This window comes from Bactrocera oleae, chromosome 4 (genome assembly GCF_042242935.1).
Source record: "Bactrocera oleae isolate idBacOlea1 chromosome 4, idBacOlea1, whole genome shotgun sequence".
NCBI lineage: Eukaryota > Metazoa > Arthropoda > Insecta > Diptera > Tephritidae > Bactrocera > Bactrocera oleae.
Genome location: NC_091538.1, coordinates 37940522 through 37965980, shown reverse-complemented (window position 1 = coordinate 37965980; position 25459 = coordinate 37940522). Strand labels below are relative to the sequence as shown.

The window sequence follows — 25459 nt, the reverse complement described above, 5'->3', positions numbered from 1 at the left end:
GTTTGTTTATCTGCAAGTTCTTAATCTAGGTAAATATGTTTTGTATTTTTAAGTGTTGAATGTACACATGCATTGCATGCATAGATTTCTTTTATATTTGTTTATGTTTATATCTTTTGTATTGTCTCAGCATTGTCGAAGATAAATAGGATACTTGAACATTTTACCGAGGTCAAAGTAATTATTTTAAATGAGTGGACTGTATGTGTTCTTATTATAGAGTTATAGATAACATGTTTTTACTAACTTTTCAAACAGTCACCGTCGCAAAACCGTGGACCGAATCATCTGATACGACCTCTCTTATGAGAGCGCAATGTGAATGAACACTCACCACCGCTTCTACCGTCCGATTCTACAGACCGTACGGTAGGATATCCGCGAAAATTAGATTTTTCCCGTAGATACGAGTGAGATCTTTTGCAACGCCCGCGCCTGCTAATCACGATATTTTGTAGTAAAATATTCTTAAAATAACTCAAAATCACAGTCAAATACACTTATTTATAAATAGGTAAACTATTTTTAATAGTTGGATTTTAGTTTTGAGCTTTTACATTAAGAAAAATTATAACGAGAAAACTAAATATGTGAAAATCGTGTATACAAATAGAACAATGGCAACATTGGTGAAATGAAAACATAAGAGAACAACTGATTTCTGCGTTGCAACTACGAGCATTACTTGGAACAAATTTGGTTTGATACGGACGGTAAGTACGGAAGGGAGAAATGTGGAGGAGGTGACTGTTTGAAATATAAAACTTATAGCGCAATTCCGTAAGCAATCTCTAGTCAAGGTTGACGTGAGCGTGAGAGACTCTGTAATTTTTATCTCATTCTCTTTCCCTGATTATGAAGATCGGGGAAATTTGAACAGCTGATATCAAAAAAGGCGGGATGTCAGAAATAAAACCGCTAAAAATAGCTAACAAAATCAGTGCGAAACGAAATTTTAAGGAACAACACAAATACTTTTGAATAACGTGCAACTAAAGTTTGTTTGCTATTCTTTGTTATAAATTCGAAATATTCAGGGGTGTTTTGGAATCCAAGACAGATTTGCGTAGTTGTCAGAATTGCAAACCAATTCTGATTTTCAATGGTGTCACAGAATCTGATTGGATTTTCGTCTTTTCGAACATATGCAAAACTAATATTCGAATTAGCTGTTTACTATTGTGACAAAACTTGCAAATGAATAAATTTGAAGATGTTTGATAAATTTGAAAAACCGTATAAAGTCTACTAAAGGTAACAATGGTTACAATACTATTTTAACATTTATTTTATTGGAAGAAAAAAACAACGCAAAAATTAAAAGGAAGATTTAAAAAGATCAAAGTAATCCTTTTGATCCACTAGGGGAGTCGCATGTAAAATTTGGCTTGCATTTAATTGTTTGTTTGTATACATGCTTACTTTACAGATTTGTATCACATTATCGACTGAATAAAGACGCATTTGGATGTTAAATTACGTTTTGTAATTCCTCTTAAAATATCTGAATTTTGTCCCATAAACTTATTAAATATGACATTTTGTGTTTTATTCTTATGTTTTTCCCTATAGAAATAACGATAAATTAAATCGTAACAATAATACAAATTATTTTCTTAACTTACATTTCAAGCATTGTATTTTATTTACATCTCTGTGTCAAAAAAATGCAGATTCGATCAGGTGATCACGGCTGTTTCACACACATAGGAAAACAGCTGATTCTTTGGTTACTTGTGGGTTTATACCATGATTTCAAGTCTGTCAACGAATATCCTCTTGTTGTGTTTCGGATAACAAAACCGATCAAATTGGTTTCCGATAAAATTTCTGTTTCGAACGTCAATCCAATAATATCTGAATTCATGGCACCTACTACATTTTCTTATCGGTTTCAATTCTGACTATATACAACTATCATATTCTGCAACACAACTGATTTGCATTTAAAACGTTAAGCATAAAATTATGATATTTTATGATGAGTTGTATTGTTTCTTTGTTATAGCTTTTTTCATTTATATGTTATTTTATTATGTTATATAATTTTAAACATTTTATAATATGAATACACATACTTTTAGGGCTGTATATGCGTGATATACGTCTACACGAGAACCGAGGTCCAAAAGTTATTTTTAAAATAATAAATGAGCTGGTCACAAAACTAATAAGAATAAAGAAAACAAACAATGGACGAAGAAGTTGTAGCTTTTTATTTAATATTACAAGCAAGAAAGAAAGATAAGTATTGTTTAATAGCAGTGAACATAACAATATTTTTAACTTCTTTCCAATAGAAACACTAACAGACGAAATTTGGCACACTTGGGGAATACGGAGGATTCATTTTTATTAAAGGAATCAGTGTTTAGGAGATATTTTTGCTTTCCGAAATCATTATGATGGGAGCTTATACAGGATTTGAAACCCCACGATAATCGAGGAGGTCAGCTATTCCGTTTGAAATTTGGGTGAGTATTCATTCATTTAAATGAAATTTTTTTTACTAGATATTGGTTTTCTATTTCCAGTTCGTTTTAGTGTTATATTTTTTTTTCAAATGGCCCATACAATTACTGCATTGCCAATTTTTTAATAGACTGACAATTCACTTATAGAGATCACCATAGATAATAATCGATTGTTGGTTTTTATATTGTGGCGAACACGAGTACCAGAATAAATCAGAATTAACGATAAACTGCCAGAAGCAACTAGACAGCGAATTCGTAGTTGCCAGAATGTTTTACTAGCGAACTTTTGTTAAAAATTTACTATATAAGGGCTGCCGGACTGTACAGCAGAGACAATTCTAATTAGAGTGTTGCCGTGTAAAGAGTAATTAAGCTATAAGCAATAAGTTGTAAGTTCGAATAGCGAGCAATAAGTGTTAAGTTGTTGGAATTGGAAATAAAGATAAGTGTATAGCATTAAATTGGGACTTTAATTTAACAATCCAGTGATCGAGCTCAAGAGTGAGTTATAGTTAGACGATTTATCGAGAAATCCGTTACAATTGGTGTCAGACGTGGGATTGTCAAATAAATTCCCAAGGAGATAATTATTTGAAAATGGGCAAGTTTAACGATCTGAAGATTCCACAACTGAAAAAGGAGCTGGAGCAACGTGGTTTGCCGACAAATGGATTAAAAACTGAATTACAATCACGGTTGAGAGAGGCCATGGGGGCGGAAAACGCAAGATGCACGTATATCAGCACAGGTGTCCACACAGTTGAAAGAGCAGTTTGCAGCGCAAGATGCACGTATATCAGCACAGGTGACCTCACAAATAGCAGAAGCGTCCTCACAGATTTCGGAAGAGCGGGATGAATTCAAAACTGAAGTGGATGAATTGAGAGATCGTCTCCGCTAGCTACAATTAAATCGGCCAATTGTGTCAACAGCTTCTGCCAAGCTAAAACCTCCATCCTTTGATGGCACTGTTCCGTTCCACGTTTTTAAGCTTCAATTCGAAAAGACGGCATCTTCAAATAATTGGAACGCTGAGGATAAAGTAGCTGCATTGTTCGTTGCATTAAAAGGATCTGCAGCGGAGATATTACAGACCATTCCAAACTGCGAGGCGAGTAGTTATGAAACGTTGATGGGTGCATTAAAAAGACGGTATGGTAGTGAGCACAGGAAGCAGATATTTCAAATCGAGTTGCGAAATCGCCGCCAGAAAGCCAATGAGTCTCTGCAGGAGTTTTCTACAGAGATTGAGAGGTTAGCTCACTTAGCTTATGCACATAAATCCATGGAATACATCGAGGACACGAAAATTCAGACTTTCGTCAATGGAATACGAGATAACACTACACATTTCGCTGCATTAGCATGTAAAAAATTGACGTTTGCAGAAACCGTTTCGTATGCTCTGACACAGGAAACTGCATCTCTGCTTTGCAATCAAACATTTAAAGCTCACAAAGTAGAAATAGAGGAACACACTTGGGTGAACCAATTACTTGAAAAAATGGACAACATGCAGAAAGCACTGGAAAAATCTACGGAAGCGCATAAGAAAAATGATGGTCTGCATATTGCACGCAACTGTAACCAGCCCAATAATCCAGTTAGACGTAAACGCAAAGCTGAGGAAGATGAAGCAAATGTCAAAACAAATCAATCGTTAAACTAAAGCGAGCCAGCCGAAAAGGGCACGGGCTGGCTCCCGCAAGCAAATGCCCTGAAATCTCCATTTCACAAATAAGCAGGAATACGAGTAACTTTACCGTTAGTGGATGTGTAGACGTTAAAAAGCGCATACTGACTGTGGATACGGGCGCATCACATTCCATTATTCTATCTGATCTGGTTGAGAAAGAAGTGAGACCGTTAGCTGGGGCAAAGTTGCGTACTGCAACTGGAGAAGATACCCTAGTTCTCGGAAAGGTAACGTGCGAGATCGTAATTGGAAAGGCAGCCGTGTTACACAATTTTATAGTGACAGATATCGTTGACGAAGTCATAATTGGAGTAGACTTTCTAGCGAATCAAGGAATCAAAATTGACATGAAAAACAGGATTATGTCCTACAGAAATATGGAAGTGCCACTTATGTTCGGTTACGATAATAAGTATACCGTTAGACGAGTGATAATAACAGAGAGCCAGCAGATTCCACCAACATCAGAAGTAGTTATTTGGGCAGAAACATATGGAGACTATGGGTCAAACAAGTGGTGGATTGTTGAGCCCACAAAAGAATCTACACCAAACTTACTCTTACTTACTTACTTAATGAGTGTAAGTTCCCAATCAAACTCTCCAAAGGAGCTGTATTAGGGCAGTGTCAAGAGATTGAGGCCGTGATAAATTGCGAAATACGTCTTGAGGAAGATTCCATGGACGAAAACGATATATCGAGTGAAATTAACGCATGGACTGAGGAACTAGAGCAAACTATCACACTATGGCTAAACAACTTCTTCTCAGATACTCATCCATATTTGATAAAGACAATGCCAAACCAGGAAGAACCAAAGTTGTGAAACATTTTATCAACACAGGTGATGCAAGACCGACAGGCTCCTCGAAACGTTCCTTTAGCAAAACGTGAAGTTGTAAGCCAGACCATACGTGAAATGAGCGAACGCGGCGTAATCGAACCATCAGAGAGTCCGTGGAGCTCACCTGTAGTACTTGTGAAGAAGAAATATGGCAACATGAGATTTTGTGTGAACTATAGAAGGTTGAATGATGTAACGAAGAAAGACAGTTATCCACTACCTAGAATCGATGATACACTGGACTCGTTATCAGGCACAAAATGGTTCTCAACACTTGGTTTGCAAAGTGCTTATTGGCAAGTGGAGGTAAACGAAGAAGACAAAGAAAAGACGGCTTTCAGCGTTGGAGAAGGTCTATGGCAATTTATCGTAATGCCCTTTGGATTATGTAACGCACCCGCTCCTTTTGAGTGACTTATGTACCAGGTACTAAAAGTATTACACTGGAAGACCTGTTTGGTATACCTCGACGATATCATCGTGTTGGGTAAAAGCTTCGATGAACACCTTAAGAACTTGGAAGAAGTTTTCCAACGAATAGCTAGAGCTGGTCTGAAGCTGAGTCCAAAAAGTGTTCCCTTTTCAAAAAGTAAGCTACTTAGGAAACAAAGTGACAACGGAGGGCATTTGCACAGCTAATGAAAAGCTCGAGGAAGTAAGAGATTGGCCCGCTCCTAAAAATTTACATGAATTGCGGAGTTTCCTTGGACTGTGTACTTATTATAGACGATTCGTTCCAAATTTTGCCAGCGTAGCTAGTAGCCTCCATGAACTCACGAAAAAGAACAGAGTTTTTGAATGGAATAAAGAACAAGAAGTGGCTTTCCAAACTCTGAAGAAACGGTTAAGTACTGCGCCAATGTTAGCATACCCGGTCCCAGGATCAACGTTTATTTTGGATAGATCATGCAGCATTAAAATGGCTTCTACAATTCAGGAACCCAGAAGGACAACTTGCGTTGTAGATTAACGTGAGTACCTGCCGGCGACGGCCTTACCTCACGGTGCTCAAGAGCACGGCGTATCAATACACGCGTCTGATAAACGCCCCAAATAATACAAGAATTTTGGCAAGTATTTTTTGGATACCAAAGGCAGTGTGTCTGGGTCCACACTACCATCTTGGTATGATTCGAGGCCGACCTAAAACCTCTTCCGTTTTCGGGTACGGCACCCAGTTACTTGTGTAACTTCTTTTTTCGAACTGAAAATTCAGTTCTTCCAGCATTTAGGTTTCAACCACAGCCACCACGATACTCCCCAAAGGGCCGAACCCAATGAGCAGATTGAACAGAAGTCCAAGGGCTTTCTGCTCCCCGTGGTACCGGAAAGTCTCCGGTCAGACTGCGTAGCCTAAACTACTGCCAGTTGAGCAACCCATTACTCAAATGACTGGTGACATTTGTCGCTTGAACTTCAAATGTCTTTTTATTCGCTTTTTTCATTTAAAGTGTTTCTAATATCAGTTCAAGCTGAGTATTATAGCACTATCACTCCATATACTATGCTGATATTACTGTGCAAAGAATATAATAACAGTCATAGTGCATATTGGCTTTTAGTCGCCTTTTACGACAGGCATGCCTTGCCGCGGGCATATTCTATCCCCTGCCCGCAGGGGTACCCAGAAGGACAGTTGGCACAGAGACTCCGAAGTAACGACTTCTCTATAGAACATCGCAATGGTAGTAGTCATGACAATGCTGAGGCCATGTCCCGCCGTCCCTGTAATCTGGATGCAGACATTGCTCAAAAGCTGAGGCCAAAGAAGACATTATAGATGTCCGATTAATGACTATAACATCAGACTGGAATCCGGAGGAGCTACGGAAATGTCAGCTAGAGGATCCAGATTTGAAAAGTGTAATACACGGATTAGAGATGAATACACGTCCAACGAGAGAAGAAATAGCTGCAGAAAGCCCAGTCGCAAAGGCTTATTGGGCACAATGGAATAGTTTGAAGTTAGTGTCTGGCTGCCTGCATCGCATATGGGCAAGCGAAGATGGGCAAAGTTCACGAGCTCTGATGATTGTTCCAAAAGTAAGAATTCCTGAAGTTTTCAACGAGCTGCACAACGGTCCAAGTGGAGGACACATGGGTATGACTAAAACCTTGGAGAAATTAAAACAAAGATTTTATTGGGTTGGTAGTCGTCAATCAGTTACAGAGTGGATCGTCAATTGTGTCGAGTGCATTGCTGCTAAAGGGCCAAGGTTCAGGAGTCATGGTCAGATGAAGCAGTACAATTTAGGTGCGCCGTTTGAGCGAGTAGCCATGGATGTAGCTGGTCCATTTCCTATCAGTAAATTAGGAAACAGATATGTTTTGATAGTCATGGACTATTTCAGCAAATGGCCAGAGGTATACGCAATTCCTAACCAAGAGGCAGGAACAGTAGCGGATGTATTCATCAACAATTGGATATCGAGATATGGTGTTCCAATAGAATTACATTCTGACCAAGGAAGAAATTTTGAATCAGCTCTAATACAGGAGATATGCCAGAAGCTGGGTATCCGCAAAAGCCATACAACTGCACTACATCCGCAGTCCGATGGCATGGTAGAACGATTCAATCGAACTTTGGAAGAACATTTGAGGAAAGTTGTGGACAAGTATCAGAAAGATTGGGATACCCATATATCCTTGTTCCTGATGGCTTATCGGTCTGCTGTACATGAAACAACGGGGCAGACTCCAGCAAGGGTAATTTTTTGGTAATGATCTTCGACAACCGATTGATTTAAAATTTGAAATTAACGCCAACGAAAATTATGAGGGATAAGATGAAAGCAAAATACGACAAGGCAATAAACTCTGAGGGTTTTATTGAAGGCGATTAGGTATTGTTATATAACCCACAACGAAAGAAAGGGCTGTCTATCAGGTTATTAAACGACTCAATGATGTAGTGTATCGCATACAGATCATTGGAAGACCAAGGAATAAAATGAAGGTTGTTTATCTGGAACGGCTTGCATCGTTTGGTACCGCAAATATGTCTAATCAGGACGATCAGACTTAGGTAGAAGGCAGTGTGGCGAACACGCGTACCAGAACAAATCAGAATTAACTATAAACTGCCAGAAGCAACTAGACAGCGAATTCGTAGTTGCCAAAATGTTCTAGTAGCGAACTTTTGTTAAAAATTTACTATATAAGGGCTGCCGAATTGTGCAGCAGAGACAGTTCTAATTAGAGTGTTGCCGTGTAAAGAGCAATTAAGCTATAAGCAATAAGTTGTAAGTTCGAATAGCGAACAATAAGTGTTAAGTTGTTGGAATTGGAAATAAAGATAAGTGTATAGCATTAAATTGGGACTTTAATTTAACAATCCAGTGATCGAGCTCAAGAGTGAGTTATAGTTAGCCGATTTATCGAGAAATCCGTTACAATATTTTGTAAAAATTCAATCAGGTAAAAGTATAATAAATAATCAATGTCAAATAAATTTCGAAACTATCGTGTTACATAGACAACATTTTATTAAATTTTATTCTTTTTTTGATATTATACTTTTTGACTGCGTTAATGAAATTTAAATATTTGTTATCGACATGTTTTTCTCTTTCAGGTTTTATCTACATCTCTAAATAACGAAATTTAAAAGCTGATTATATCTGTTCGTTTTCAATTGAGAGATTCGAAAATTTTTTTTGACTGTCTTGTACTGAATTGCAAATCGTCTGACGCCCCTTGGTACCAACGCACATGTTCATATCTCATATCTCGATAGAAATATGTACATATGTAAATATGCAATACATTTTGTAGCTTATTTAAAGGCAAATTAGTTAATTTCAATTTTAATATGAGTGGACCCGAAGAAATAAATATTGTAACAAAATGCGGCATTACAAGTGATAAAAATTAATTTGAGCAATAAAAGAAAACTTGTTATTCTAAGATATAATATATGTATGGTATATAGAGAAAATTGTACAGCTGATGTTTTCTTTAATTTGGTTATAAATTGCTAACATCACAAATTTTATTTACGTTTTATATATCAGCATTTTGCGATAAAAAATGTACAATATCTTTTACATAAAAAAACCTATAGTTTTATATTTCGTTTTCAAATATGGTCTGTATACTTCTTAATTGGGACTTTTATTTAACAATCCAGTGATCGAACTCAAGGTAGAGTTTCAAAGTAGACGTTTTTATCGAGCAAGGCCACTCGAATTTCGCTGTCTTCTCTAATGTGATTATCGTCGATTCTGTTTTATTCTAGCATCCGTGTTCGCCACACTTCCCTCCAGCTTAGTCTGATCGTCCCGATTAAAAATATTTATATTGGAAAATAGAACAATTATCAGAGCTCGGGAGCTTTGCCATCTTCGCATTCACATACGCCATGCAAGCAGCCAGACACTCACTTTAAACTATTCCATTGTGCCCAATATGCCTTTGACCCTATTCTTTCTGTAGCTATTTCTTCTCTCGTGGGACGTTTATTTATCTGCAATCCATTTATTACACATTTCAAATCTGGATCTTCTTGCTGACATTTCCATAGTTCCTCCGGATCCCAGTCTGTCATTAATCGGACATCTATAATGTCTTCTTTTGTCTCAGCTTTTGAGCAATGTCTACATTCCACTACAGAGACGCCGGGACATCGCATCCTCATTTCCATGACTACTACCTTTGCGATGTTCAATAGAGAAGCCATAACTCAAGGGTCTCTCAATCCACAGTGCCAACTGTCCTTCTGGATTCCTGAATTGTAGAGGCCTTTTGAAAATGATTGATGCATTTCACCAATGCCAGTAATTCCCTCCGAGTTACACAACAATTTCTCTCTGGCTTGCTCATTGTCTGGCAGTAGTACACAACCACTTTCTCATACCCGTCAATGATTTGTGATAGAACGCCTCCTACTGCATACCCACTACTTTTCTCACACTATACACCAAATAACATCCCCCCCATATTCCGCTCTTCAGATTTGAATTAGGTTTGGTCCATTTTTAGGGTGGGCTATAGTTTAGCATCCCACGATTTCAGGGTTAAGAGGGGTATGGTTGGATAGAGGAGATTCTCCAGATCACGAATTATTTATTTTGATTGCTTTCATTCGTTTGGATATGGCAACACTTATTATCTGACAACATGGAATCCATTTGTTATTGTTCATTTAACGAAAATTGTGTTAAAATAAAATGCTTATTTAAAGCAAATATTTAAATATTTAATATAAAATAAATATGTAAAAACATTGTAGTGAAGTGTTAGTGTGTAATAAGTGCATAATATAAGAGAAAAGTTAACCATAAATCGAGAAATTGTAAAATAAAATTTGTCAAATTTTCAACTTAAAATGCAAATATCTCGAAAACTATAAGTTTCCGGTTATATATATTCGTGATCTGGAGAATCTCCTCTATCCAACCATACTCCTCTTAACCCAGAAATCGTGGGATGCTAAACTAAAGTTTTCCCCATTTTTACCCAATTTGGTCCAGTTTTTGGTTTAAAAAAAATGTCAAACGGTAACCGTGCCTTAAACTCTTGAGTTCGATCACTAATTTAATGGCTATACACTTATCTTTATTTCTAATATAAACATCTTAACACTTATTACTCGTTATTCGAGTTTGGAACTTAGTGTTTATAGTTGTTTACTAAGCAGCACACTAATTAGAACTGTAGTTTTTTATGAGCCGGCAGCCTTAATATAGAAGATTTTTACCAAAACATCGCTACTCCAACATTCTAGCAGTTTATCGGTGATTCTATTTTGTTCTGGCATTTGTGTTCGCCACAATAATACGTCTCAATATATTCAACTGTGAATGAATTGTGCATGTAAAAAGAAGCAGCCTCTGTTAAAAATATTCAGTTTTGTATTTATTTATTATTAGCTGTAAGAACAGACGGAAACGTTGTATTTCTACAATACGAAGACATTGTTTCGGCAAGTGCACGCTATAGTAAATGACGACATAAAATAATGGGAATAGAAAAGGATGACGTTGGTCCAGAATCAAGTGAGAATGAAGATGGAATTGCGGACACAGGAAACGGAAGAATTCCAAATGCCCTATTTGTAAGGTACAAATATAATTATGGTACATGGACACTGATGACTATTAGTGCGCCTTTCTTCAATAATATAGTAACATCTGATCGCCTAATTTATAATCTTAGATAAGGTTATGCTATTATTGAGTAATATTTTATGGTTTTATGATTAACATTACCAGACCGAACGCTTCTCCTGGTTACTGGCTGTGTTTGCTACTTCCACTTGCCTTTGCTTCAAACTTAATCCACGAAAACCAATGTAATGGGCAAGTTTCCACGCAACCCATACTCACAATTGCCGCAATCGGTATGAGCATAGAAAACCTCTGCTTCTTTTTGAATATATACTGCAAGACGACTTTGCTGCTCAAACTATTTATTGCATTTGTACCTGGCTTTATTACCGCAATATTATACAAAGTTTTATTGCAACAGTCGTGGAGCTATGGACTATTTTTGGGCTTTATCATAACCTTTATATATCAGAATTCTTACATGCGTGTACTATGTGGATTACCCGATTGTTTTAGCTTCGGCGAGGCATCTATACTCGTTCAGGGATTGATGCTTTTCCTATTAAATGTAATTTTAAAGTTTTTCAGTTTATTGCGAAAAACTGGAAATAGGAGTACATTTGAAGATCTTAATATTATAATGCTGGTTTGTAAATAAATATAACGTTGTGTATTTTTAAGCATATTTTTTTTGCAGTGTGCACTAACTTATCTTCTTGCAATCTGTTGGTTACTATCGGCTGCCAAAGCTCTACGCGGGCCTGCCTACTTTTATGCCTTAATGTTTATTTTAGTTATAGGTGTAACATGCACTCCTATTACGATTCCAGTGCCCATAATTTTCTTATTGAATTTTATATTACAAGACCAAGTTAGGGTAAGTAACACAGTAATTTTGCAATATGAAATTTCTGGTCATTTTGAACTTACAGGTTAACATAGTTGTTTTCTACCTAATATTGGTGGTGTTGACAATTTTGACTGTGAGGTGGCAAATTGGCAATGGGGAGAAAGCTTCCACAAGAATAAGAAAAATATTTCATATCCTTATAGTGCTTGTGTTCGTACCTGGAATAATTTATCAATGTAGTTTTCTATATATTGCTACTGGAGTGGCTTTTGCAATTTTCACTGTTTTTGAACTAATTCGTGTTTGCAACATACCGCCACTGGCTATACCTTTGCGCAGAGCATTCGCATCATTCTCCGATGAGAAAGATTCTGGTTTACTCGCATTAACACCATTCTGTCTACTTATTGGCTGTTCCATGCCCCTTTGGATAAGCTCTTGCCCTTGTGGGGAAAATGTGTATACGAATGAACATTCCCAAATACTTCCAGTTTTAGCTGGAGTTCTGACTATTGGATTCGGCGATACTGCTGCCAGTGTGGTTGGTTCAAAATTTGGCCGCATTAAGTGGCGTTGTAAGTATATAAACCAATAAATAAATGTGCAACACTATTTTAATACAATTTAAATTTTACAGGCTCGAAAAAATCTTTAGAAGGTACTTTAGGATTTATGGGGATGACTTTTTTGGCAACAATGTTTTTAAACTACTGTGGTTACATTAATTTGACACCTATGAAGTGGTTTACCACAGCAATAGCAATATTAACAACTTCCTTAGTTGAGGCGCATACAGATCAAATAGATAACTTAACACTTCCCTTAATATTTTATATAATTGTGAATATATATTAATAATAACTACCGTGTTGACTGAAAGTACATATATTTATATGTACAAATTTCAATAATTTATTTTAGTTAGTTGTAAATCTTTTAAATATGTAATTTATATAAAATTAAACTTTTTATTTTTACAATATATTTTTCAGTTTTTAGATGAAGTTTTAGTATAATAAACCGAGAAAATTATTTATATGTTTGACTTAATACGGATTAATGGATATTTGCGGTTTTAAAATGATTTGCCGTATGTCATGTATACTTCCACCACAATATTGTTTATTTCAGCCTTTTTTGTTAAGATTGAAAGAGAAGTCGTAAAGTTATCATAAATTTATTAAAAGATCCCGAGAACTCTGCAAGATCTCGAGCAGTGGACGACATAAAGCAATTATGACTGGAAAACAAGAGTGCAGTTTTGTGTATTGCGTACATGATATTGATATGGGTTGAACGGAACTATTATAAGAAATATTATATAAAATGCATTTGATTATATGATCATTTGAAATGATTATTCCCACTTTTTAACAGCTTTCGTTAACGCCAAAGATATTCAGCAAGTTCACATATTAGTGTGAGACGATCATAGTTAAGACGGAATAGTTTTATTCATCTAACGGTTGTTTGTTACACTTAAACTAACGCCACAGGAGCCGCCTAACACCAAGCGGCAGCAATGCACAGGGGCATGGAGTATACTTTAAAGGAGGGATGTTGCAGGTGGACTGCAAGGACGAGAGGTCTGCTAGCTGGCTAAAGGAGATCGCTTTCAAGCTGGAAGGGCCCCGTCTTCTGCGCAAAAAAGGGGGAGACATACCGCCCATGCATAGCATGACGGTGTTCCTCCCCAGGTGCGCAGGTAAGCCATATAAGTTTGCTCTCGGGCTCATTCAAAATCAGAAGGAGGGCCTTAGCATATCGGCCTGGCGAGTAGTCACCAGCAAGGTCGAGGATTCAGGGTGGAGGCTCAATCTCTGCATCGATGACGAATCGTATAAATTCGTCAGGAGAGCGAGCTTCCGACTGAACTACAGATTCACCTCGGTGGTCCTGAGGCCTGTTAAGCCTAAGACGGCCACCGAAAGCGAAACGGGGGAGAAGATGCTGGTAGATGAGGTTGCGACTCATCCCGGCACCAGTACGTTGGAGCAGGCGGCAACTGCCGAAACCATGGTGATGGTCCCTACGAAGAAGGCTGGCGAACAAGGGGGGGGGGCGCTACCCTCCACGCAAGAGCTTCTCGAGGGACTCAAGGACCTAGCGGGTGGCAACGCGGAGGACGGCGAAGGTGAGGAGCTCCTCATGGAACCGATCTTATAGTGGGTCCACAAATAGAAGTTGCCCAGGTGAACCTGCACCACGCGGCGTCGGCCTCGGCTGTCATCGCGAGCAGGTTCACAGCGGATGGTCTGGGCATACTACTGATCCAGGAGCCATGGATCTACAAGGGAGAGGTCAGAGGCCTCAAAATGTGGAATAATAAGGTAATCTGGGATCTATCAAGTGAGAGACCCAGAACCTGTAAAGTAATTAGGAACGATATTGATTTCTTTTGTATTTCAGGGTTCCTAACACAAGACCTGGTCGCTGTGCAGGCAAAAAGTAACGAAGGAGCGGACTTCGTCCTGACAGCGGCCTACTTTACGAGAGACACGCCGACAGCAATCCCAGAGGCCGTCGGAAACCTCGTGGAATACTGCAGGAGGAACAAACTGCCCCTCGTCCTGGGATGCGACGCCAACGCCCATCACACGGAATGGGGCAGCACAGACTGAAATACACGGGGTGAGTCCTTACTTGAATTTATAGTAAGTAGGAATCTAAGCATTGTAAACGTGGGGTGCGAACCCACCTTTATAATCGGTGTAAGAAGGGAGGTGCTTGCCATCACTCTTGGTAACGAACTCACGACAGGGCTGATCGGGCAATAGAGAGTGTCATCGGAACCCTCCATGTCAGATCACCGCATCATAAGATTCGCACTAGGGGTAGAGGTCAGGCAACTCCCTCCCAGGCGTATCCCCGAAAACACGGACAGGGCCACCTTTAGGGATACGCTTGAAATAAATCTCAATAGGGGGGGGCAGCTGGACGGCAGTGCAACTGTCCCTGGTGGTCAAGTAGGCTCTCAGACCTAAGGAAAACGGTACACAAGCTATTTAACAGGGCTAAGCGTACCGGGGACTGGGAGAACTATAGGTGCGGCCTAACTGCTTACAACAAGGAGATTAGGTCAGCAAAGCAGAAGAGCTTCAGGAAGTTTTGTGAAAGCGTCTTCTCAGCGCCAGAGGCTGCAAGGCTGCATAAGGCTCTGGCTAGGGGCAAGACCGACACAGTACTAGGAATTAAAAGACCGGATGGGACCTATACGTCCAGCGCGGAGGAAAGAGCCACGGCCCTTCTACTTGCGCACTTCCCGGAGACAATTAGAGAAGACCTAATTCGACCCAGGGTCGAACAAAAGCCATCTCGCTTAGATTGGACAGTCGCAAAACAGCTCTTCACTGCGGAGAAGTGGGCACCATCAAGTGGGCTGTGGCCTCCTTTGAAAAATATAAGTCTCCGGGTGCGGATGGCATCCTTCCAGCTTTTATGCAACAGAGGGGCCAGGTCCTACTGCCCCACCTTGTTCGGCTGATGAGGGATATCCCAGAACCTTGGCGCACTGCAAAGGTGATCTTAATACCCAAGGTAGGAAGGAAAGACTATTCGTTGGCAAACTCATTTAGACCAATAAGTCTAACTTCTTTCCTACTGAAAAGTATGGAAAAGATCATTGATCACGAAATAAGATCGAAGGTGCTGAAGGCTGCACCGCTACACGCGATTCAGCATGCTTACAGAGCAAGCAGATTAACCAATACTGCTCTGTATCAGCTAACCTCAGAGATTCGAAGTTCGTTAGACGGGGGTGAGGTGCTGTTATGCGCCTTCCTTGATATCGAAGATGCTTTTGACAATACGTCTCACGAGAGCGTGTCAAGAGCACTAGAGATAAGAGGTGTGGGGGAAGATGAAGGCCCTAAGTGACGCAATGCCACTGGCCCTTCTTCCGAGGGACAGCATTACCAAAACAGTAAGCTTCACTAGAAAGTTCAGGGTCAGCCTTGGCAGTAAGGCAGAATGGAACGATTCCACGCTAGACCTACTACTAAGGAACAGTACTATCAAGTGGTACACCGACGGCTCGAAAACGGCGGAGAGGATTGGCGCAGTGGTCGTAGGACCACGCACCAGCTCTCCATTCCCATGGGAAGTTTTCCTAGCATATTACAGGCGGAAGTATATGCTATAAGTCGGTGTGTAGAGATAAACCTCCAACGCGACTATCGCAATAAGAGTATCGCCATACTCAGCGATAGTCAGACAGCACTTAAACCTCGGCGTTTGAGGTCGAATCGCTACTAGTGCAGGAGTGTATAGAACGGCTGAACAGCCTATCAAGTCTCAATAGAATGCACCTCATCTGGGTGCCTGGTCCCAGGGGTATAGCAGGAAATTAACTGGTTGACGAGTTGGCCCGCTCTGCAGCCTCATCAAACATGGTAGGACCAGAACCGTGCGTAGCGGTTGAGGAAAGAGGAAAGAGCGTTTTTATTATAAAGTTTTGTAGACACTTTTTAAATTTTTACGTGCCAGAGTCTGACGAATTGTGAGAGTATATAATGCACCCAAACGTACCCTCTCCTTACTCCTTCTCTCTCATTTTACACATTTACTTTCATTCTGTCTTGGAGCAATAAGTAAATGTAGTCGTTATAGTTAAGTTTCTAATTTCTAATAACGTTCAGTAGTTCTATTTGGAAATTAAAATTGTTTTTTGGATAAAAAAAATTAAAGAATCAATTTAATCTGCAAAGAGCGACATCATAAAATCTCCAAATATTAAAATAGTATATCCTTGGTTTAAAGGATGGACTGCTGAAAACATTGTTGCAAAAAACAATTTAAAGATTTGTAATTTATAATTTTTAATCTTTTCTATAGATAAAAAATAGTTTTTTTCAGTATTTATTAAATTATAAAGAATAATGTGATAATTTAGTTATAAACATTTAATATTGGTAATACAATTTTTATAATGTTAAACAAAATATATAAAAAATTAAAATCTTATATCTAATATAGAGTAGTTTTCTCTTTTATGTCATTATTATTTATTTTTAATTACGAGGAAAGTATTAGAAATATGTAAATGGTATATGTAGTATACGTCTTAAGTACAAAATACAAATTGGAAAACTGTACGCAAACAGGCAATTGTGAAATTGTGTTATTTTTAAGAATTAGCGCCCATTGCCTGCTTCAAAAGCATAAAAATTCCTTATACTGAAGTTGAACAATTACTCCGCATTCGTTTTACTCTTAAAGTTAATTTTTATAACAAATAAGTGTAACGCGAACATTTAATACAGATAGGGGAAGTTTCAAATAAAACAATTGTCGCATACTATCGACTAATTACGATGCAATAAGAAACACTGTAATATTAAAAGGCAACACAAGATGCTTTTCAAATTTAAAAAATAACAGAATACATAACTGTTGGACGAGGAGTTATATTGATTTGAAGGATTTGTTAATGGCACATTGCAGAACATAACAACAAAATATATTTTATATGATATGGGGGACATCTTGAAGACATATGTATATGTGAGTATGTACGTCTTTAGAAACACTTAGAGAATACATAACGTTTTCAAGCTAGAAATATAGAAATTCCAGTTTCATAACATTAATGTAACGTTATATTCGGATACTAAATGAGTTCGTTCAATTTCATGTAAACTTGGATATTTTCATATTTTTATACTTATGTACATATGACATATGTGTATGTATATTGCAAGAACGGCGACAAATAGATATATAAAGTTTATATGAATAAGGTTTTTGCCGTAGATATTACTACATTACAGAGCAAGTATGTATGTATATGTATGGATCATCGTCACTGAAATGTATAAAGGCACTCAACACTCCTTTAAATTTGTTTTCTTTTATGCATATAAATACTATTTATAAACCTTCAAAAATCCCGTGGGAAATAGAATGGAAAAAGAATACTCAATTGTGTAATATAATGATTGATATGATTTTATTCTGGCCTTTCCACATGTCAGTACTGTATGTGCATATGACTGAATTACAACTGAATTTTTATTTTGAATCCCTGTGCCATCTCCCTTATTATATGAAATTATATAAGGTGGCATAGAGAAATCCTTCAATAAATTGCATCATATCTCTACTAATCAATTTCTTTTATGGACAGTGCACGCGTTTTTAACAATCCTGCCCCACCGACTACCGAGGTCATACCGCAATTCGTTTATAGTACAGCTACACATTTAAGAACTTCTGGCAGAAAATAACACAAAAATAATTCAAAAGAAAGCAATTTATCAAAATATGACGTTGAAAAATACTGACTTTTTTAATGTTATAACATTGTTATCTATTATCTTGCCACCATACAAGGTTTTTGATAAATTCTACTCACAGCTTAAAGGTATTTGTGAAGTATTTTATTATTTGTTGTGGTGTGATGCAAAAGTTCCTAATATTCACATACATAGTTATAAACAATTGTGAACATAAAGAAATAAAGGTATTTTCATTATTTACTATCGTCACCATGTTCAGACATATGTAATAGTAGTACTAGTTAGATTTGACCAATTTAAGTATTTTGGAAAATCGCAATGGGCTGAACGACTGTACACCGTGTGTACTGAGTACATATTGTATGAAATAAATATTATAATTCCCGTGTTACCATATTTTTATTACTTTATTTTTATCTTAATCGTATAAATGCAATTTTCCGTAATTACTCGAATACTCGTTTGTAGGCTCAGTTTAATCATCAATTTCGTAGGTGTATAAAATGTTTATGTAGTTATGTTAAGTTGGGGTATGCTTGCTCGTAAATTGTACGTCGATGCTTAAAAGGAAATGAATAAAATGACATTGCGTATAAAAAGTGTACAAATGCTTCTAATCGTTAATCAATTCATATTTCGATGTGTTTATTCATGTGTCCGAGTTGATGTGTTGTGTATGAGAGTGAATGCTCTTTTCAAATACGTTTTACATTTTAGTTGCTGCTCACAATAGTCAACAGATAATGGAGTGTTTGATTTTAACAAAAAATACAAATTTCTTTCGTATATTAATTCAATTAAAAAATAAACTTCCAATTAACATATTAATTGCCCGAGTCTTCTCCATCTAATGATTCATCTTGCACCGAGGAACTATCATCGCCCCGTTTCGACGATGATGGTGTGCCAGTCAACCGGCTCGAACTTAAACCCATACCCCCACCAGCTCGTCTGCAAAGAAATTAAAGCATTATTATATCTAAAGATAAAATGAGCGAGGAAATATTAACAACAACAATTTTGCATGCACAATACAAAACGAAATCAAAAGATTTGGTTGTTCTTTAAGAGAATTATGATTCATACAAATAATGTACAAATGTCCACTTTGGTACGCCGGGAATGACTTTTGTGGCATGCAGGATAGCTAATGGCATTTAGTATTGTACGTTATCAAACATAAATCGCATGCTTCTATTCAATAACGCTTACAGTTAAAATACTTGTAACATACCATCTGAATTCATGAAAACATAAAAAAATTATATTTTTACATTCGACATATTTTTTTAAAAAAAGGTATGGGTATATACATTTTAGTACAAATCTCCTATGAGAATGTAATTATTTTAGACTGTAGATGATAATAATCTAAGACTTATCTAATTATAATGTAATGTGAAATTTTCGTATTCCATCAGCCCAAGAGATTTATAAAATACTTCAAAGAAACAACAATCAACACTTTCCTAATATATTCTTCTTCTTGTTACTGTATTTAGAATGATGTAGACAACATAAATAGATAAATAAGTGCTGATCGTCAACTATAATTTCTTTATTGCTGAAACATTGTTTAGTGAGGAAAGTATACCATAATTTTTATATTGTACCGTACCATTTATATTTAACTCTGATTAAACTAACACAAAATACAATATATTTAAAATATACATCTGTAAATAATTCGTATCTTCTATGGTTGATTATTTGAATCACTTTCAGGGTATTTGAAAACGAAATCCAAGTATTTTTTGAGATAAGGGAAATATGTAAGAACATTCAAGAGTTTCTTAGGTTGGCTTGTGATATTTGTGGATAGGGTCAAATTATCTAAAATACGTGCGAGAACTCAGAAAGGCAAAACAAATTTCGACGCTCTTACATTTTAAACTTTTCCCCATTTTAAACATTTTTAACCGCCGCTTTACAAGCCTTCACAATTCATAATAAGTGAAGCGTCCTTCTTAGGTGAATAGGCTTTAGCCTTTTCAGTTTCTGCCACTTGCATCGATCTATAGTTTGACATTCAAATGGTATTTGTAATTTTATTTTAAATAATTTAAGCATAATCATCAATGAGCATGAGAAATAACTATAAATTAAAGCTTAGAAATACAATTGTATGTAATAGGTGAAATTAAAATATATATTGGTATAATTTCGCTATATATTTATGAGTCTATAGTACAGGGTGGCCCACGAATCGTACTACAAAAACGAACCGTAATAACTTTTTTTCTGTGTAAGTAATCGAGTTACTTTTTTCTATTTATTTTTCAGGTTATTATTTAAGTTTTTTAAAAATGAATGCTTGGGATACCGAAAAGAGGGTTTGGATAGTGCAGCGGTATCATGGTTTTCAGTCCGTTATTTCCGTCCTAAGGGATCTCAGACGGGATTTTGGCGGCACTCCCCCGAGTAGATAGATCATTATGAAGTTGGTAAACATGTTTGCACAATCTAGAAGTATCGCAAGAAGACCGTACCATCGAGATCCGTATGTTCGTGTTCAAGAAACAATCGCAGTTGTTGCATCGTCAATTCAGGCAAATCCAAGAGTTTCGACTCGCAACTTGGAGTTAGCAGACGGTCATTACAACGGATAATTCATGATGACTTAAACATGTTTCCGTAAAAAGTTCAAATAACAAGCCGGTTAAACCCTCTTAGATTTGCCAATTCGGCTGGAATTTTGCCAAAAAATTATTGCAATGTCAAATTCAGAACTGCGCCGAAGACGTATCTCTTTCAATAACGTTTGGTTCCAGCAAGATGGAGCACCTTCGCACACAGACCAATCATTGCGGAGCTCCAGCGAAAATTTGAATACAAATTATTATCAAGAAACTCCACTTTCCGCTGGCCCCCAAGGTCACCTGACTTGACTGAACCAGACTTTTTGTATTTGTCACATTCAAGCAAGAGGTGTACAAAACAAAACCCATAAATCTGACTGAATTGAAGCAGTCCATTAAATAGATACATGAGGCAATTCCGACTTCAACCAGGCCGCAATGAATATATTTCTAATTAGGTGTCGCATATGCGTGGCTGAGCACGGAGGTCATTTATCAATAATTTTTAAATATTATTAATTTTTAAATATTATTAATTTTTAAAAATTATTAGTTATATAAAATAAAATAAAATTTCCATTACAATACAAAAAAAAAATAAATTAATGTAATGCATTGATTAAAATAAATTTATGACGGTTTGTTTATGTAACACGTTTCGTGAGCCACCCTGTATTTTTCTGGAACTATGTTCTATTACTCTTTTTCTCTTACCTTAATTTTGTTTTTAGAGAGTTGATCTCTCTGTTCATTGCTTCTTGACTTTCAATCATATCCTCACACTCGCGTTGATATTTGCGCTTTTGCGTTTTTTCCTTCTGCAATTCCTCTTCGGTTTCGTCAAGATTTCGCTTAAGTAGCTTCATACGGCTGTTGAGCTATATTAGGAAATAGGTAATTAGTATAATTCGTTATTTATTGTGACATTTACAGGAACGTACTTTATCGATTTGCTCCTTGTATTGATCAGCATGACGACGCTCATCTTCGATATTCATTGTTAGCTCCTTAACCTTTTTATCCATTTTGCGATTGGCCTTCTGCTGCAAAAGGCGTTCTTTACCCTCATTTTCTAACTGCTCTTCAAGGTTGGCTATTTTTGCTTCCAGCGTTGCGATTGTAGCCTTCACTTTAGTGCGCTGAGCCGTTTCAATCTCAGTTAATTTGGCTTTAAGTTCTTTGTTTTGGCGCTCAAGTAATGCACGAGTATTTTCATTCTTTTGAGAATTTGATTTTTCATTTGCCAACTCAGTCGAAAGTTGCTCAATGGATAACTGCGCCTTACGACTACGATCTAATAGCAATTCTGAATTGGATTGTTCTTCTTCCAGTTCTTCTTCCAACGTAGCGATTCGGGCCTCTAATCGACGTTTTTCATCAATCATAAGTGAACCTTTGCTGGCGTTATTTGCAATTTCTTCGGCAAGTTCATCACGTTCGGTTTCGGCAGAACGACGAGCTCTTTCGGAGCTTGCTAAATCTTCTGTTAATTGGAGTAGCTCCGCTTCCAAAGCTTTAACTTTACGTTCAGCTTCTTTACTTGCTGCTTGCAATTCTTCTTTCGCTGCCTTGGCTTCTTCAGCATCGCGCAAAGCATCCTTAACTTGAGCTTGAAGCTTTTTAGCATGTTTCAACGCGTCCTCTTTGACCTTGTTATGCATTTCCATTGTTGTTTCCATCTCTTTTAAGTCCCCTTCTAGCTTCTTTTTTGCTGCCACAGCAGCAGTGCGCTGTTTTCGTTCCTCATCCAACTCCGCTTCCAAATCACGTATTTGTTTAATAAGACCACGGCGCTTCTCTTCCGCCTGCTCTTCCTTCGCTTGTAAATCTCGCTCAAATTGTGATCGCAATGCTTGCATATTCACTTCTAAGCGCAACTTGGCATCTTCGGTCAATTGTAAATCATCTTCAAGTTCTTCATTTTGGGCCTTCAATTCAGCCAGCTGCGACTCCAATGCACGTTTGGCCTTTTCTAACTCGTGCACGTTTTTATCCGCAGTACCTTGTGAATTTGCCAAATCATCTAGCTCGTTCTGAAGCACTTTTCTTTTGTTTTCTAAATCTTCGATTTTATCATAAGCTTCATCTAATTCACGAGTTAGTGAAAGCACCTTAGTTTCTTTTTCCCGGGCTTCCCGCTCCGCAGTGTCACGCTCTTGAGCTATTTGCTCCGAAATGGCTTTTTCCTCCGCAAGTATTTTATCGAAATTCTTTTGTTTCTTCTCCAATTCAAGTACCTGCCAAAAGCAAAAAATACATATATTTTCAAACATTCAAAAATTCAGATATCAATACCTTTGTACGTTGTGCTTCCAACTCAATAGTTGTGTCCTCCAGTTCCGACTGTATCTTCTTTTTACTTTTATCTAAACGATCATTTTGAGCAATCAATTCTTTAACTTGTCTTTCAAGAGCTTCAAGCTCTTTATTCAAACGTTTTTTGCCCTCCTCTAACTCTTTAGCCAGATCTGCATCCTCTTCTGCCTTTTTCTTAATATCCTGCATTTGTGCGGTTAACTCGGCCAATTTCCGCTCATAATTACGTTTCGCTTCTTCATCCTCCTCTAGTTGTTCCTGCAATGCTTCCTTTTCTGATTCTAATTGCCTTAGTTTTGAGCTCAACGATAACTTTTGCCGCGTCTCTTCCTCAAGTAATTGCTGCGCTTCTGTCAGTAGAGATTCCATATTACTAGCAGATTTTATAGCAGCCGATGCTTTCAATTCGGCTTCTTCCAACTGATTCGTTATATTTTCTGCCTCCTGTTGCAGTTTTGTGCATTTCTCTTGGAGTTCTGATCGGGCACGTTCGATTTCAGCTAGTTTTACCTACACATTATTAATATTTATCAATTAGGTATATTGTGCAACAACTGGATGGAGAACAAATTATATTGTTATTTATTAATACTATTAAACTGCAATATGTGATTAATACAGAAATTTCTCAGAATTTCAACAAATTTTTAGATAACATCAGTCAATCAATCAAATCAATCTAGCCTTTCAAAGCGAAGCGGTAAAATTTATCATAAAATTACCTCAAAAACATTCTACAATATTATCTACATAAAATGTGTAAATAATTTTTTCCTAAGAGCCACCGTTTCTGGGATATATTGATTGTTATAATAGGCACACGTTTTCACGCCACTTGTACGTTTTTAACAACTTTTTGATTTATTATATCTCAAAAATGGTGAGATACAGTTTTCATAGATAATTTTATGGTCTCCGATTTTTGTATATTAAAATTCACCGCTTCGCTGAAAATCGCGAAATAAAATTTTTTTGATCTTTGACCTCGAATAAATTTTTTTCCACATACTGGGACATGGAGGAGTTCTCGTATGTTGTTTTTAATAACTCTCCTAAATTTGTGTACCTTCACTCTTATTTTGTGTCTAATTTGATCGGATTAAAATACATGAAATATAAAAACATATGAAATTGTTTTAAATATGATTTTGACGTGTTTAACTGACATTTTTTGTGAAATAAAATATTTCTGAAAGTATTAACATGCCCTAATTGTGAAATCGAGATTTCATGCAAAATCAAATTATGCAGCTATGACTTAAAATTTAAACTGAAAGCACTGCTATGTTTATGAACACGACTCGAAGAATATTATTGGATAATTTATAAATTAGTATATAAACCACAAAACTCGGAGCTGAGAAATTGGATGCATCCAGTTTGGTTACATGATAACATTGCAATATGGATATACATAAATACATGCGAGGTGTGTTTAGAAAATAATTGATGTGATTATGTTGATATATGTACATGCCCCTGAAGTAAAATATAATTTTCAGCTGTATTCATTTGTTTACATTGTTTGTAGCAGCCGCTAAGGTTAGACGTGTTTTTATGAGCAAAAAAATTTACAGTAATTATGCCCCAGCCTCCATATTCGCCAGCCATGGCTCCGTGTAACCTTTTCCGGGCCGTCGGCGTTTTGCAAGACAGATGAAAATCGATGAAAAACTAAAGACTATCCCAAAAATTAAGTTTAAGAAGTGTTTCGACGATTGGAAGAAGCGTTGGCATAAGTGCATAATATCGAATGGGGACTATTTGGAAGCCGACGACATTAATGTAGACGAATAAATGAATATCTTTTTCAAAATTCCGTTATTTTTTAATATACCTTGTATATACTCTTATACATATATATGTTTGCGACAATGCTAATTTAGTATCCATTTGACAACGGCGTAATATATAATGTCACAAGAAATAATATTATATTTATCAGAAATGCCTTAATATTGACATACAAATTCATACGTCATACCTGAAGTTCAGCAATTTGCGATTCCGCTTGTTTTCTTCGGCGATCATTTTCTTGACGTGAACTATTAACGCTACGCAGTTCAGTTGCCAAGTCTGCATTTTCCGCCTCCAAAGTGCCCTTCGATTTTTCGAGCACTGCTTTTGCTTTGCGCAAGTTTTCCAATTGATCGTTGATTGCATTCAGTTCTTGGGAATGTTTGTGTCGCATTTCAGATAAAAATGATTCATGATTGACTGCCTCATCTTCTAGTGATTTCTTCAGAGTGGCCAGTTCTTGTTCCCGCTTTGAACGTAACTCTTGTTGAGCTACAAGTGGGAAAGAAAAGCAAGACATTCAATTCAATTGTAAAATTAAAAAATCTTTTAAAAAAATATACGTGCATATAAAAATAAATACCTCAAATATTTATGTGAACAGCTTTCATAAC

General features: G+C 37.0%; 2 protein-coding genes and 1 long non-coding RNA gene across 8 annotated transcripts in view; 2 read left to right on the top strand and 1 right to left on the bottom strand.

Annotated features, from left to right (window-relative positions):
- The first annotated feature begins 43 nt into the window (after positions 1 to 43).
- LOC138857161 (uncharacterized) lies at positions 44 to 2938 on the top strand. Of its 2 annotated transcripts, XR_011396178.1 has the most exons (3): positions 54 to 713; positions 2085 to 2474; positions 2535 to 2938. It is a non-coding gene; the product is annotated as an uncharacterized lncRNA (long non-coding RNA). The 2 variants fall into 2 exon arrangements; XR_011396177.1 differs by having other exon boundaries at positions 44 to 2474.
- A 7832-nt stretch (positions 2939 to 10770) lies between these two features.
- Positions 10771 to 12949, top strand: Dolk (Dolichol kinase). The gene is made up of 5 exons (XM_014240292.3): positions 10771 to 11080; positions 11233 to 11713; positions 11765 to 11944; positions 12000 to 12492; positions 12555 to 12949. Exons 1-5 carry the CDS (start codon positions 10980 to 10982, stop codon positions 12770 to 12772), a joined length of 1473 nt encoding a protein of 490 aa, XP_014095767.1. The 5' UTR covers positions 10771 to 10979; the 3' UTR covers positions 12773 to 12949.
- A 5584-nt stretch (positions 12950 to 18533) lies between these two features.
- Positions 18534 to 25459, bottom strand: part of zip (myosin heavy chain 10) — a 41060-nt gene continuing 34134 nt past the window's right edge. For 4 of the 5 annotated variants that reach the window (XM_014240294.3, XM_014240297.3, XM_014240299.3 and 1 more), the window contains exons 9-13: positions 25033 to 25337; positions 23028 to 23558; positions 21674 to 22969; positions 21447 to 21610; positions 18534 to 19104 (exon numbers count right to left, since the gene is read on the bottom strand). In XM_014240294.3, the coding sequence (XP_014095769.1) occupies positions 18978 to 19104; positions 21447 to 21610; positions 21674 to 22969; positions 23028 to 23558; positions 25033 to 25337 (2423 nt within the window). In that variant the 3' untranslated portion in view covers positions 18534 to 18977. Of the gene's footprint in view, positions 19105 to 19867; positions 20169 to 21446; positions 21611 to 21673; positions 22970 to 23027; positions 23559 to 25032; positions 25338 to 25459 lie in introns of those variants that run through there. The other variant, XM_036362210.2, reaches the window with a different exon arrangement.